The sequence below is a fragment of the Vidua chalybeata genome, chromosome 6 (assembly GCF_026979565.1).
Source record: "Vidua chalybeata isolate OUT-0048 chromosome 6, bVidCha1 merged haplotype, whole genome shotgun sequence".
NCBI lineage: Eukaryota > Metazoa > Chordata > Aves > Passeriformes > Viduidae > Vidua > Vidua chalybeata.
In genome coordinates, this window is record NC_071535.1 from 47,680,537 (window position 1) to 47,693,741 (window position 13,205).

At 46.1% G+C, this 13,205-nt stretch overlaps 1 protein-coding gene across 3 annotated transcripts in view; it reads left to right on the forward strand.

Annotated features, from left to right (window-relative positions):
* The window catches only part of TSPAN32 (tetraspanin 32), a 30,651-nt gene extending 20,104 nt beyond the window's left edge, over positions 1-10,547 (forward strand). Inside the window, exons 5-8 of one of the 3 annotated variants that reach the window (XM_053946847.1) lie at positions 2,294-2,395; positions 3,890-3,982; positions 6,083-6,166; positions 8,302-10,547. In XM_053946847.1, the coding sequence (XP_053802822.1) occupies positions 2,294-2,395; positions 3,890-3,982; positions 6,083-6,166; positions 8,302-8,397 (375 nt within the window). In that variant the 3' untranslated portion in view covers positions 8,398-10,547. The remainder of the gene's footprint in view (positions 1-2,293; positions 2,396-3,889; positions 3,983-6,082; positions 6,167-8,301) is intronic. The other 2 variants (XM_053946848.1, XM_053946849.1) reach the window with 2 other exon arrangements.
* Positions 10,548-13,205: the final 2,658 nt, after the last annotated feature.

Here is a 13,205-nt window from a genome sequence, read left to right on the forward strand (position 1 = left end):
AGGATGTGGTGGAACTACAAGCAATTCACTCTTTAAAAAATGGATTTAGAATTTGATATTCCCTTACTAGGATCTGAATAGCCTATTCAAATAATGTCTGGATATAAATGCTAGATATAATTGCTAGATAGAAATGCTGAGAATGACTAATCAGCAAATGGTACTCTTAGGCTTGCCCAGACACACATTCTAAAAGGAAATTATTGCTATTAAACATTTTCCATTTAATGACTTATGTTTTCAGCTCTTGGAGGCTGCTTGACAAAATGAGAAGAAAAAAATCAGTAGGTAACTGAGAAGTCAGCTCACAAGCAAGCTCAGAAATGGTGCAGGTGAAGTCTTTAATAGTCATTATGTACCTGGAGATTACCATCATCATTTCCATCACTGTAGCTGAGCTGGCTGTGAAATGATTGCTTGTGGTTTCTTCAATTATTGTTTTCAACAGCAGAAATAATTTTCAGCCACTATTTTGTTATGGGAATCTTGTTCCTTCAGTTCTTTCCTATCCACTCTTATCATTCAAACAGCTACCTTGCCCGGATTTCAAGAGACCTTTAGAAAGTAGTTAAACTTCTGGATTGCTTTCACCCCTTGAACCCTTGCTTGAACATAGCCACTTGCTTGATCCCTTTTTTTTTTTTCTAAGTCATCCAATTTTTGATGAAAGCTCAGCATCCTGACCCTCATGGTAAATATGAAAAGACAAATATTTTACATGCAGCACTGTTTCCCTTACCAAAACACATATGTATGTTGTCACAGCACAAAATAGTTTTTATTCCAACATCTTAGACTGGGATCAGGATAGTCAAAAGGTAATAATCTCTTATGTTAAGAAACCTGCTGCTCTGCTGTTCCTTTCTCCACAAGAGGAGCTCAAAAGATTATTCTTTTTTCATTTTTCTTAATCAAATTCTTCAGTAGAAATGGACGTTCCTTTTATTGAATCCATTTATTTAATTGCTGCTTCTGGAAAGCTATTTCATGGCCCACAAGAAGTTAGAAAAGCTTGGATATTTTCCTTTTTATTGGGTTATAAGGTTTGCTGTGGGGAAGGTTGGTGCAGAAGTCATCTAGAAATCTGGTCTTACTGTTGAACCCATCTCACTTTATGCACTCTGATACACGAGGGTGACAAAAGGAGCATCCTCCTTCCTCACCTCTGTGGGACAGCTCAGTGTCACACATTTTCTATGGAGTATTTTTTTCTTGGCCCGTAATATCTGAGCTCTGTCTGTCACTGGTCACTCTTATGCCACATCGATAGCCATGGAAAATAATTTTATATGTGCCTTCAAACTCTATTCCTGGAGGCACAGAGCCAATCTGGATACAAATAATCTTCTCAAACCCCGTCTCCTCCCTGGTTATCACCCTCTGTTTGTTTCTTGTGTTTTGGACAGCTGGGCAGGACAGAGCAATGTTGCAGTAATAGATGTAACCACCTTGAACGATCCTGGTTTCACCCCTGACCAGAGAGTGCTGGAGTTTTATGCCTTAGAGGAATTTCCAAGTGTGAACCCTTAGACTGAGCTGCAGAGCCTCACTGAGAGATGGCTCTGTTCCCAGAAACTTCCCTGCGTGGCCACCCGCTCTGCCTGTCTCTCCCATTGATTGTCCCTCCTGAAAGACAAGCACTGACTGCAGGCCCACTCGGACCGGTGCTGCTGAGGAAGCAAGGGAAAATGAAAGGAAGAAATAAGGTTTTGACTCCAGGCACTGAAGGCAACTGTCATATTTTTTTTTTCCTCTGACACCCGAGTGGGAGTTGGCTGGGATCTGTCAAGCTTCGAGTTCTCACACATTTAGTAAATATTTAGGTTCTGACTCACCACTGAATCACTCCTATTATTTTTTTTTACTCTGTTCAGACAAATGGCTCTGACACTTAGATAAAACCAACACTCTGAGGTCCTCTCACTTTTTGTATTTTAGCATCTCCTGGTCATGTGTGCCTCTCCTCACAGTTCCACCTTCAGGATGGGGAGATGGCATCAGCCCTGGCTGGCAGAGAGACTCAGAGGCACAGTGGTTTCAGGCACCCAAGTTCTTCTCTGACATGAAATCTAAAACTGGGCAAAAGCTCCAGCCATCAGCTGGTGAGACCCCAGCTTCTTAGTGCCTGGCGGGTCACACACCAGCTCCTGCTGCTGCCTGGGAGTCATTTTAGTAGCTGTACTGCTTGTATTGCTATACCGGGGAGAGCTTCTGTGGCAATCAAGAGCACAATTCCCCCCAGAGACGACTGTGATCAGTGTTTTGTATGTACAGACCTCTGCTTTCTTTGCAGGTGGAAGACAGCATGATGGATGTGTATGATTTTGTGTACGAGGAGGTGAGGAGGAACACCTCTAGCTTCAGGAGGCATGAGCTGACAGCCATCCATGAAGCAGTGAGTTGTCTTTTAGCTGCAGGAGAAAACTTTGCCCTGGGGTATCTTCTGAGGGTTTTGGCAGACTGGGGCTGACACATGTGCTCTGTCTTGTGAATGCTGCAATGCCATTTTCCCTCAAGAACTGAGTCCTCCAGCCTGCTATGGAGTCTGCTTCTCCCTTCTTACTCTTCCTTTCTCAGATCTGACCAACCAGATTATCAACAGGAAGAAAGGGTCACCTCTCTGAGCATCACTTTGGTGCAAGATCTGCAAAGCTTCTGCCCTGCAGCTGCCATAGTATTTTCTGTCTCAGCAGCCCCTGTGACTTGCTCCCTATCTGAGTTGTAAGAGTGTCGATATGCAGCTGGTCCAGTAAAGAGGAGGGGGCAGAAATTCCACATAGTCCAGCAGCAGTATTTGCACGTGGTTATTCCTATTTATCCTCAAGTTTGTATCTGAGGAGTACTGGAGGCTACATGGCCTCTTACAGAGCTGGAGACTGCTGTCAGGCTCCCAAAAACTGCTACCCAGGATGCTGTTGGCCTGTGTAGCTCAGCAGGTAGGCAAGGGTGGTTACGCAGAGCACAGGGAGGACACTTGCCCCCAAAGCCACAGGAGATGAGTGAGGATGTCCCCCACAGTGAGAAACTCCTGAGTCCCTGCTGAGTAAAGGAGATGCCATTCCCTCGCACAGCAGGGCTTGTTTGGGGAGTGAGTTCATGGCACACACAAGGCTGGATGGAGAGGTCAGCTCTGCTCAGCTGTTTCCAGACACCTCCCACACAACTCCTTGTATCCTTCTGTGTTAATCATCATAACAAGTACTTAAATAATCATAACAAGTACTTTTCAAAGCTGTTTCTATCTGTGCTTCTGAAAACACAGAAGAGGTCAAATGTTCCTTTTTGCAGTAGTGGTGGTGGCCCTCAGAGCCATGCCCAGGCATGGAAGTGCTTGCTCTCAGGGTTGTGGAGCAGCACTTCCAGGGTCCCATTTGACAAGGAGAACCAGGCACAATGCCTGGCTTCACCAATTGCTTATTTTAGTTGCCACTTGAATTGATGGAGAAGCAATCTTTCTACTCCTGTTTTTATTTTTCCTTCTGCCAGAGCACCAAACTGTCCAGTGCACCACAGCTATAGGAAACCAGCTCCCCGGTACGTGTTGCTGGGGATTCCCTCGGCCCATAACAAGCACTGGAAATATGAGTCTGTGGATCCCTGGACTTTCTGGAGCAGCCACTGTGAGCATTAATATGACCACAGAGGAAGGGCTCAGCCCCACTCCCAGGCAGCAGTCCTGGGGGAGCATGAGCAAGTTTGAGGCCAGATCCATCCACCTCCCCTGAATTTAGACTGCATTATTGCAGTTGTTGATTCCTATGTGCTTTGCTCCTTGCCACCCTGGTTGGATAGCCCTGCCTGGGACAGCAGGGGCCCATTGCCAGCACCTCCTGCTGCAGCAGCTGGTAGCAAGGGGAGGGCAGCTGGCAAACTTCTCCCTTTCTTGCAGTTCCTTTGCTGTGGGAAGCACTCTCCTTTTGGGGACACAACCAATGTTGAGAACAAGACATGCCCACCCGACCAAGTGCATGATGAAGGACAGGTAAGGGAAAGGATTGTCCCACACCATAGTGGGGTTGTGCCTCTACTTTCTAGCTATCAAAACCACACTGGTGCTAAAGTGTTAATGAGAATTGTGCTTTTTGATGGTTTAGGGTTGAAACAGGTTGAGATTTGTTTTGTTGGGGTTTTGTTGTTTCAATAACACTGGACATGGTATGGGAGTAGTGTGTTCAGCTCTGGGGTGCAGCACAGGAAGGACACTGACCTGCTGGAGCAAGTCCAGAGGAGGCCACCAGTAGGATCAGAGGGATAGTGCATCTTTCCTACAAGGAATGGCTGAAAGGATTGCTTCTGTTCATCCTGGAAAAGAGACTGCATGGAGGTGACCTAATTGTGCCTTCTAGAAAAGAAGAAAGATGCAAGAAAGATGGAGAGGGACTTTTTGCAGAAGGATATAATGACAGGACAAGGGGGAATGTCTTGAAACTGACAGTAGTTTTAGAATAAATACTAGGAAAAAATTATTTACTGTGAGGGTGGTGAGGTACTGGCACAAGTTGCCCAGAGAATTTAGCAATTTCCCATCCCTGGCAGTGTTTAAGGCCAGATGGAATGGAGCTCTGAGCAACCTGGTCTAGGGAAAGGTGTCCCTGCCCATGGCTGGGGATTGGAACTGGATGGGATCTTTGAGGTCCCTTCCAACCCAAATCATTCTATGATTCTGTCAATTAGGAGGAAGAGCCCTGGCAGATCAGCAGGTCTTAGACCCACAGATGCAATTTCCTTCACTGCTCTAGAAAGCTTTCCAAATGCTTGTGTTTGCAGCCTGTCACTTCCCTCCAACTTCCTGCTCATCTCCTGTGTTTGCAGAGAATGTGAGATATCACAGGCATGTATCAGAGCACAAAAAAAACTGTTTGACTTTTCTACATGACACTAATTTCTGACACTTAAAATGTGTTCCAGTTAACAGCAAATGTAGAATTTGATGTAATTCCTTTTTCTCCAGAGCATTAAATAGGTATTAAAATGAGAAGCTCATGAAGCAAGGTGATGATGCCCTGCAGTAGCTTCCTCAAGTACTCTTAATTCTAGCTCTTTCAACTATCTCAGTGAGGCTGCTAGGGAAACCACCAGTGTTAGACTGTTGTGCACTGAAGCTACAACTTCCTACTCTCTGAGCATATCTATTATACGATTATGTTTCTTCCACCAGAGAAGATAAAACCACCAGCATCAATATATGGTGTTTCTAGGAAAAACAAAGCCACGCCGCTGCAGCGATATAAACACATTGTCAGGTGAAGATGTCAAGTGCTAACAGCACATGTGATGCACAGGTGCACATCAGCATGCAGGGGCAGCATTTCAAAGCACAGCCTCCAGGAATGTCACATCCCAGGGCAGGGTGGAACTTGGCTCAAAGAGCAGGAAGGGAGAGCAGAATAAAGCTGGGCACCGTATGGGCAACTCATTCCTCCCACTTAGTGGTCTGTTTTCCTTGCTTGGGAGCCGGGGAAGTGAGTGGGAGGATGTCCTTTGTGTAACACAGGAAACCACAGAGTTTGGTGGCCACACTACATTCGCTCCTGGCTTTGAACGCTTTTTCCTCGTTCTGCAAATCCCTTCATCAAGGGCATGGTCTTGCATTTCTGAAATGTCTATCTTGGCTAACACCTCGGGGATTTCTGTGAGGCCATTGATATGCTTAAGGCTAATGTATATTAATGCTTGCAACACCTCGCAAAACCAAGCTGTTCATTAGTAACCTTGGGGAATGCATTTGGCATTGGTGGTGTGCTCTGCTTTTCTATCTTTCCATTTCCTTCTTTCCATTTTTCAGTGAAAAGAAAAAAGCTTTTGCTTGCCCACATGTAAGCACACATCTCCCACAGTCCAAAATGCATCATACCAATAAAATTGTAGGTGTGTTGTAGTAACAGAAAAGATACCACAGATGTTTGTCTCCGCAAGTTGCAGCAGCAGCAGAAAAAGGGAGAACTGCCCAGCTGTGCAATGCTGCACGCCTGTCTTGCCTCCTGTTCTCACTGAGGCTGTGGAAGTGCTGTTGTGGGGATAAAGCCCCCCCCCCACCAAGCTGCTGCTGTGCTGCAAGGGGTATTTGTTTCTCTCTTCCCAGGACTGCCTGCAAGAGATCCAGGACTTTCTGAAGAAGCACATGGACTTTGTCTTCTTGCTCCTGGGCATCACCATTGGCTTCACGGTAACAGTGTCTGTCCTTTCACATTTTGGCCCTGAAAGGCATGATCCAGTGAGGAAAAAGTATTCTAAATTAGCCCCCAGAAGCTAGAATTTTGTGTGATTTTGCATGCTGGCAGCAGAGAAACAAACAGTGATGGACTCCATGGAAATTGGGAAAGGGTCAAGAATCTGGCTAGGTTGATAGGCGAGGGGTTTTCCTGCAGGAAGATGCTTGCTGCACAGTTTTTGTGCCCTAACAAGGCATGGCATCTGGAAGTGAGCAGCAGTTGCATTTCATCCACTCAGGCCTGCCTGTGTGACTCCTTCTGTGAGTGAGAGACCATGTCACCTCGCTGGGGGCTTGTGGATTATGTAGGAAGCCAGCAGCAATGGTAGAAAAGGAGATGCAGTAAAGCCTTCATATTTTAGGAAATTTGCTACCTCCTAGATCAGCCTGGGAAGTTGCTTGTGCAGGAAGAGCTGGAAGGTCTTGAAAGCTGCTGAGCACCAGCAGTGGAGCTGGAGAGCTGTGCAGAAGGGGAAGGTCTCATCCTATTAATGACCACTATGAATCTGATGAGGGTCATCTCAGGCAATGTGTGGGTAAATCACAGGCTTGTAAGGAGCAGGCTTGCAAAGGAGAGGGAAAGAGGATGTCATCTGGGTTCCCAGGTTCTGTCTTTGAAGGAGTAACATGCAGAGGAGGGGTGAAATAATATTCAGATGATGGCTCATGTAGAAAGGCTCTGCAGTTAATTTTGGGGAGAACAAAAGAGAAGATTAAATGCTGCAAGAGAAGCATGTCTTTCAGTGGTGAGGGAGCTCTGGGGCTGCATGGGGATGGTCTCTTTGGAGATGGAGAGAGCCCCTAATTAAAACCAGCCTTCTTGTTTGCCCACCCACTGCTTGGCAGAGGTGTATCACTGTAACTACCTGTACACAAGGACTTTGAATGTGTGGTGATGCACACCAGAGAACAGCATGTGCCAGGAGACTCCTTTCTCCACCATGAAGGCAGGTTTGATCTGCTGTGATATCTCTATGCTCCTCCCCAGCTAGGATGACCTTTCTTGATTGAAAGTGTATTTGGAGATTGTTTTATGCCTTGTGTCCACCTTGGCACAATTATGGATTAAAAGATTCTTCCCGATCTAAATAAAACCCAGAGGAACAAATTATTTGTATATTATACTGCTAGCAGTAAATTAGGAAAACCATCAGGCATTGCTATGGAGGTGTAAATGTAAAGTCATGTGTAAATATTTGGTGTCACTTTCCAATTTTTCTCAAGTATAGGGAGAATTTCACTGCAGCTATATTCAGATAAAAGCGGGAGCACTTTTATAATAGATATACTTTTTTCACAGCTTGATGCTATAGCCAGATAAGGCAGCTGTCTTTGAAGCCTGTGCTAGAGGAAATCTCTCAGCACAGTTCACTATTGTGATGGCAGGATGCAAAGGAAGCACATAAAGAGGGCTATAGCTGCTCTGATGTCACTGTCCCTCAGTCAACAATGTACACACACCCCCAGATCAAGCTGCAAGCAAAGGCATTAGCACATTAGGGCATACTTGAAGAAAGAGCACATTGTTACAGCCCTCATTATCCTTCCCACAGCAGCCTTACCCTGGATTTGTTACTTGTGTTAATCCTGATGTGTGATATGCCAGGCAGAATATTACAATAGAGAGGAAGTACACTGTCCTCTGCATTCATAACTGTTTGGGGTTGGTTTAGGTGTTTTTCTGTTTGTTTTGTTGGTTTTTTTTCTTCAAATAAGACATGGGTTGTGGTCTTTTCTTCCTATGGTATCTTTTCAAAAGGCTACTATTATGAGGGAGGTATGTTTGTTTGCATAGAGGAATGTTCTGTGGCAGGAATTAAATCTGAATTTCCTGGTTTCATATTATTTCTTGGTATTTTTAGGGCCAGGTTTGAGCTCTGCTATACTAATTCCAATCAGATGTTTTAACCATGTGTTGCTTTTTTTTTAAACTTCCATGTCAGAAATGGTGTTCAGCACTTCACTGAAAACCAGGTATCCTCAGAAAAATGTGACAACAGGCAATATTTATGATTGCTTATTTGCACAGATGGAGCATCATAATCAGTTACACACATAATTGAATGCCTATCTCATTTATTTCCTTTTAGGTTTATGGGATGTTCCTAACTTCATTCCTCTGGTTCTCCATCCACTTCAGCAGCAACCTGTACCGGAAAGGCAAATACATCCTGAGAGAGAGGTAGAAACCTGATGCCTGGGCATCCCTAACAGGCAGAGCCAGCTCTTGGCACAGGAAGATTCTGAAGTTACCCACAAAATGCCCTGGGAAGGTATTTCGTGGGGTCAGGTGGTGGGATGTGTGTCACACATTTCCCTTTCCTGCACTACTACTGAGCTCAGAGATGCAGATTCCCTCAATGGGAGACGTACGGGCTGTGGCTCCACAAGAAGGACACAAAGAGTTCTTTACAACCAAATGGAGAGAAAAACCCAGCAAAAATCACAGCATTACACCAAACTTCTCTCGTGCTGTCATCTGAGCAGTTCCCTGTGACCCCCAAAGATGCAATGTTTTTAGGAAGATGGCTTTGGATAGCAGCCCAGGATCAATGTTGCACTATCAGTAAATAAATGACAGGAAGTGTGTCACCACTGATGGGAAATGTGCTCTCCCAGCCTGGACACGTGCAATGATTAACTTTGGGCATGTTTCTGATCATGCTGGGGTACACAGGCATCCAATGACTGTCAGCTAGTTTTCCCATTTTCAAATGCTGCCAAATTTATAGAACTTTTGGTAGAGATCAGGACAAAATGTCAGAAAGTAGTGAATGAGCTTTGAAACAACTGACCAACAGAAGGACATATTTCTGTTATTCCTCTTATTCCTCCTTGCTAATGCAATACAACTTTTTTTTTTATTATTCTTAGGATTTAGTCAGCCTCCTAAATCTTGATGCCACACTGATTTCACAGGGGCTTGTTAAGCCACACCTCTGTCTAATTCTGGGCTCCTTTATTTAGGAAGGATGTTGGGATGCTCAAACACAGAGAAGGGCCAGAAGGCTGGTGAGGGGTCTAGAACACAAACCCTGTGAAGAGCTGAGGGAGCTGGGGTTATTTAGCCTGGAAAAAAGGAGTCTCGGGGTGACCATATTACTCTCTACAACTGCCTGAAAGAAGGGTGTAGCCAGGTGGTGGTTGGTCTCTTCTCCCAGGCAGCTAGTGACAGGATGAGAGGACACAGTCTTCAGCTGTGCCAGGGGAAGTTTAGCTTAACATTAGAGAAAAATTCTTCACAGAAGAAGAGATTGGGCATTGGAATGGGCTGCCCAGGGAGGTGGTGGAGTCACTGTCCCTGGAGGTGTTTAAAAAAAGACTGGATATGTCACTCCGTGGCATGGTTTAGTTGATAAAATGGTGTTAGGTCATAGGTTGAACTTGGTGATCTCCAAGGTCTTTTCCAGCCTGGCTGATTGTGTGATTCTGTAACTTCTGGCCCCAGCTCTATGTTTATCAGGCTTTGCTAACCCACTGTGCTCTTGTGGTGAAAGGACTTTGATATTACACACACAAACAGAAGCTTAAATCTATAAGAGAACAGGACTGATCTCCAGCCAGGTCAAACAATACAATGTCCAACTCCACATCCTTTTTACATCACTTTATGAATAATAAACAATTTGTAAAAGGCTGTCAGTCTAGCTGAAACAACAGTTCCCTGGCATGCTGTGCCCTCATATTGAGGAGACAGAGCAGCTTCTGAGCTGAAACCCATCATTGCAATATATGTAGCACCTGCTGTAAATTATATGGCTGTGTAAAATATCTGTTGAGCCAGCAACAGCTTTCACTTCTCTCATACATAGTGGCTTTTAGGCATGAAAAATTGTAAGTAGCAATTGTTTACTGAGATACACATGGACAACCCTGTGCTGATGTCCAGGACGAGTCCTGGCCCTCTGGCAGGGGCTGCTTCATGTACAAGAACAGCAGTACAGCCCACAGCATCTGGCTGGCATTTTAATCTGGGCTGCAAATACCTTGCATTGGAAAGAGTTGTGTTGTGGAGGGCTGTCACTTCTCATTCCATGCCCTTGGAACCAGCAGAGCTTCACTGTTGACTTCACTGGAAGCAGGATGAAGTTCAAACTGCCACAGTGTATATTCAAGCTACCTCCTGGCAGTCACCACACCTCAGTCTGGCAGGGAATTGGGTATGATATGCACTTCCCAGCTTATGCACTTTCTAGTGGGGAAGTATTCACTTATACATGTATATGTATCATCACATATATTCAGAAAGAGACAATCTCCCTTGTGAGCTCCAGCTGCTACTCTCAGGCCACTGCTATTGTTATTCCTCAGGCCAGCTGGCAGCTCATGTGACTCATGTTTGCTTCAATAAAGATGAATTTCTTGCAAAAGGCCATCATTCCTCCTCTTTTTTGTGCCATGCATGAAGCTGCCAGCATTTCTTGGGGGTTTACGTCATGGGGGAACTCAGTAATTCTTTCAGTGCTGGGAAGAGATACTCTCCAGGCAGCTTGTGCTTGTCTGTCCCAGCAGTGTGCTGGAGGGAGAGGATGGCCTTGGCCCTTTGGAGGAAAAGGAGCAGCTCATCAACCCCAACCCACCCTCAGCCAGCTAGTGGGCCAGCAGGCTGGTGCCTCTCAGGGAGTAATGCAAGCAGAGGCAGGGAAAATGCTTAAGGACATGTTTAAGCTGTAACAACCAGAGTATTTCTATGGAAGAAATATCTATGGTTTCACTTTTTTAAGGATTAGGTAGTCAGGTCTTGCACACTGCAAAAAACATCATGGACAAATTGGTGGAGTCAGTGTCATCAGTGTGGGTTACATGCTCAAGCCTCCTCAACGGCTACAAAAAATCTCTGTAAAAGCATCACCACCAGGACTGCTGAAGCTTTAGGTGCTCTGTCTTCCCAGGTCAGTTTTTAATGTAAAGGCATAGCTGTGAACAGGACTACCATATATATGATGAAGGTATCTGCTGTTCTGCTGCTGAAAATTACAGAGGGATATCATTGCAGGGTGGCAGGAGCCCCTGCTGCTACACACAACACAAGCTCTGGGAGAAGAGTGTGTCCAGCCACTGGCCATCTTGTGAGCTTTATTCCCATTTCACTGGCTGCTGGAGCTCCCCTGCAAGGAGCAGCACCTTCAGCAAGGAGGTGACAGAGCCATGCCCAGTTGGACACACTCTTCTTCCAGAGTTTTGTGTGTAGCAGCAGGGATGTGATGGCATCCCACTGTGATTTTCAGAAGCAGAAAAGCAGATACCGTCAGCTCCTTGATTTTTAGAAACCTGTTACAGAAAGTGCAGTGTTAACATTTTGTTCACAGTTGTAGAAGTGGCAGCACTGAGGGATGGCTGGATGGAACATGTGGGGTGGGTGAGTGTTAAACAGTGTTTTTACACCTCTGCCAACAAAAAATCCCTGTCCTACAATGAATGTTTTTGCACTTACTAGTCCCTAATTTTCTGCTGGCTAGGGGCAAATTACAGCTCTTGTGTGACCAGAGCAAAACCCCAGGAACTTACTGATAAGTGGTGCCAAGATTTACACAGTGTTGAGAAGAGTGTGAGTGTTGCTTTTTTTTTCTTTTCTCCTCTCTCCGACTTCCTTGTTTTCGCCCGGTTACACTTTCCCGGAGCACTGGCCAGGCGCTTCTGGGAACTACCGGAGAGAGAGAGAGGCAACAAACACTTTTGTGGGTTCGTCTGATACGGACAGAGTTGTTTAGAGAGCGCGAGCAAGACCGGGATAAAGAGACTCAAGAGATTGGACGCTTGTTGTGCAGTCCAAAGTAAGTTGTATTTGCCCGATCGCCGCACGTACAAGTGACCCCGATCTGGGGTCCAGACAAAGGTTTTATAGGGAAAATAAGAGATAAGGTGAGACCAATAGAACAATGCCCAGTGTGAATACATTATAGGTCAAATCCAATGGGAATAACTGCGGCGTGGGTTTTCGCTCTCCCCGGCTGCACGCAGCTCTTGGGAGCCCGGCTGTGGCGTAGCTTCCACGTGCTGCCGGGGTTTGCTGCCACGGGTTCCCGGACACGGCTCCGTGTCTCGGGCGCATGGGCTGGCCAGCCTCTGTTACTGTGCACTAGGGGTCCAGTAAAGAGGTAAGGAATTTGTCCATTTACTCCGTGCTTGGCAGGAACGGTTTATTGGTCATGTGGCGCGGTTCGATGGAAAGACGCGACCGCTCCCGTCACTCTCATGGGAGAAAATGGCGCCTGCGTGCCGGCGGGATAGGGTTTTATGGAGGGGCGGGGCGAGAGGATCCACGGCCTGCCGCCCAATAGGGGCCCCAATAGGGGCGGCTGCCGTGGCGGTGACGCCAGCAACAGCGACCAACCAGAGAACCCCGCAGGGGCGGGCACTGAGCCTCGGGCTGAGCGGGATCGTGTGGCTTGGGGTGGCCAGCACGGGGTTTCCTGGGGCCGGACGGCAGGGTGGTTACAGGAGCGGCACAGGGGGAAGACCCGGCAGCAGGCAGCGTAGGGCCAGAAACCGCAGGGGGGAACAACACGGGGGAAACACAGGATTACAGAACTTGACTTATTTTAACATAAATTAAAAACCCTAATCTAAACCCAAACTCCAGGATGCAACAAATAACTCCAGGGGGGAGGATGAATACATGTAAAAATACAGAATAGAAACTCCAGCTTTAGGTTTAGGAAATAGAAGCTCCCATCTCAAACTCACAAAGCCTTTTTGCTCCGTTTGCGTAGCTGCACACTGCAACATCTCCCTCTTTTTTGTTTAATAAAATGAACGGAGCTTTGGGGGAAGGAGAAACTGCGGCTATCAAACTGCAGTGTTGTTTTGTTTTCCATCTTCCCACCATTCTCCTCCCATGGTGGCAGCAGCAACCACAACAGGTGCGGAGGCTGCAAACTTGGAGGAAGCAATGCTAAAAATGATTCGCTTGAAAATCCCAAATAATATCAAAACTAAAAAGATTGCAACTACAAAATAACAAATGTCCTTTAGAAGGGACAATACCCACCCA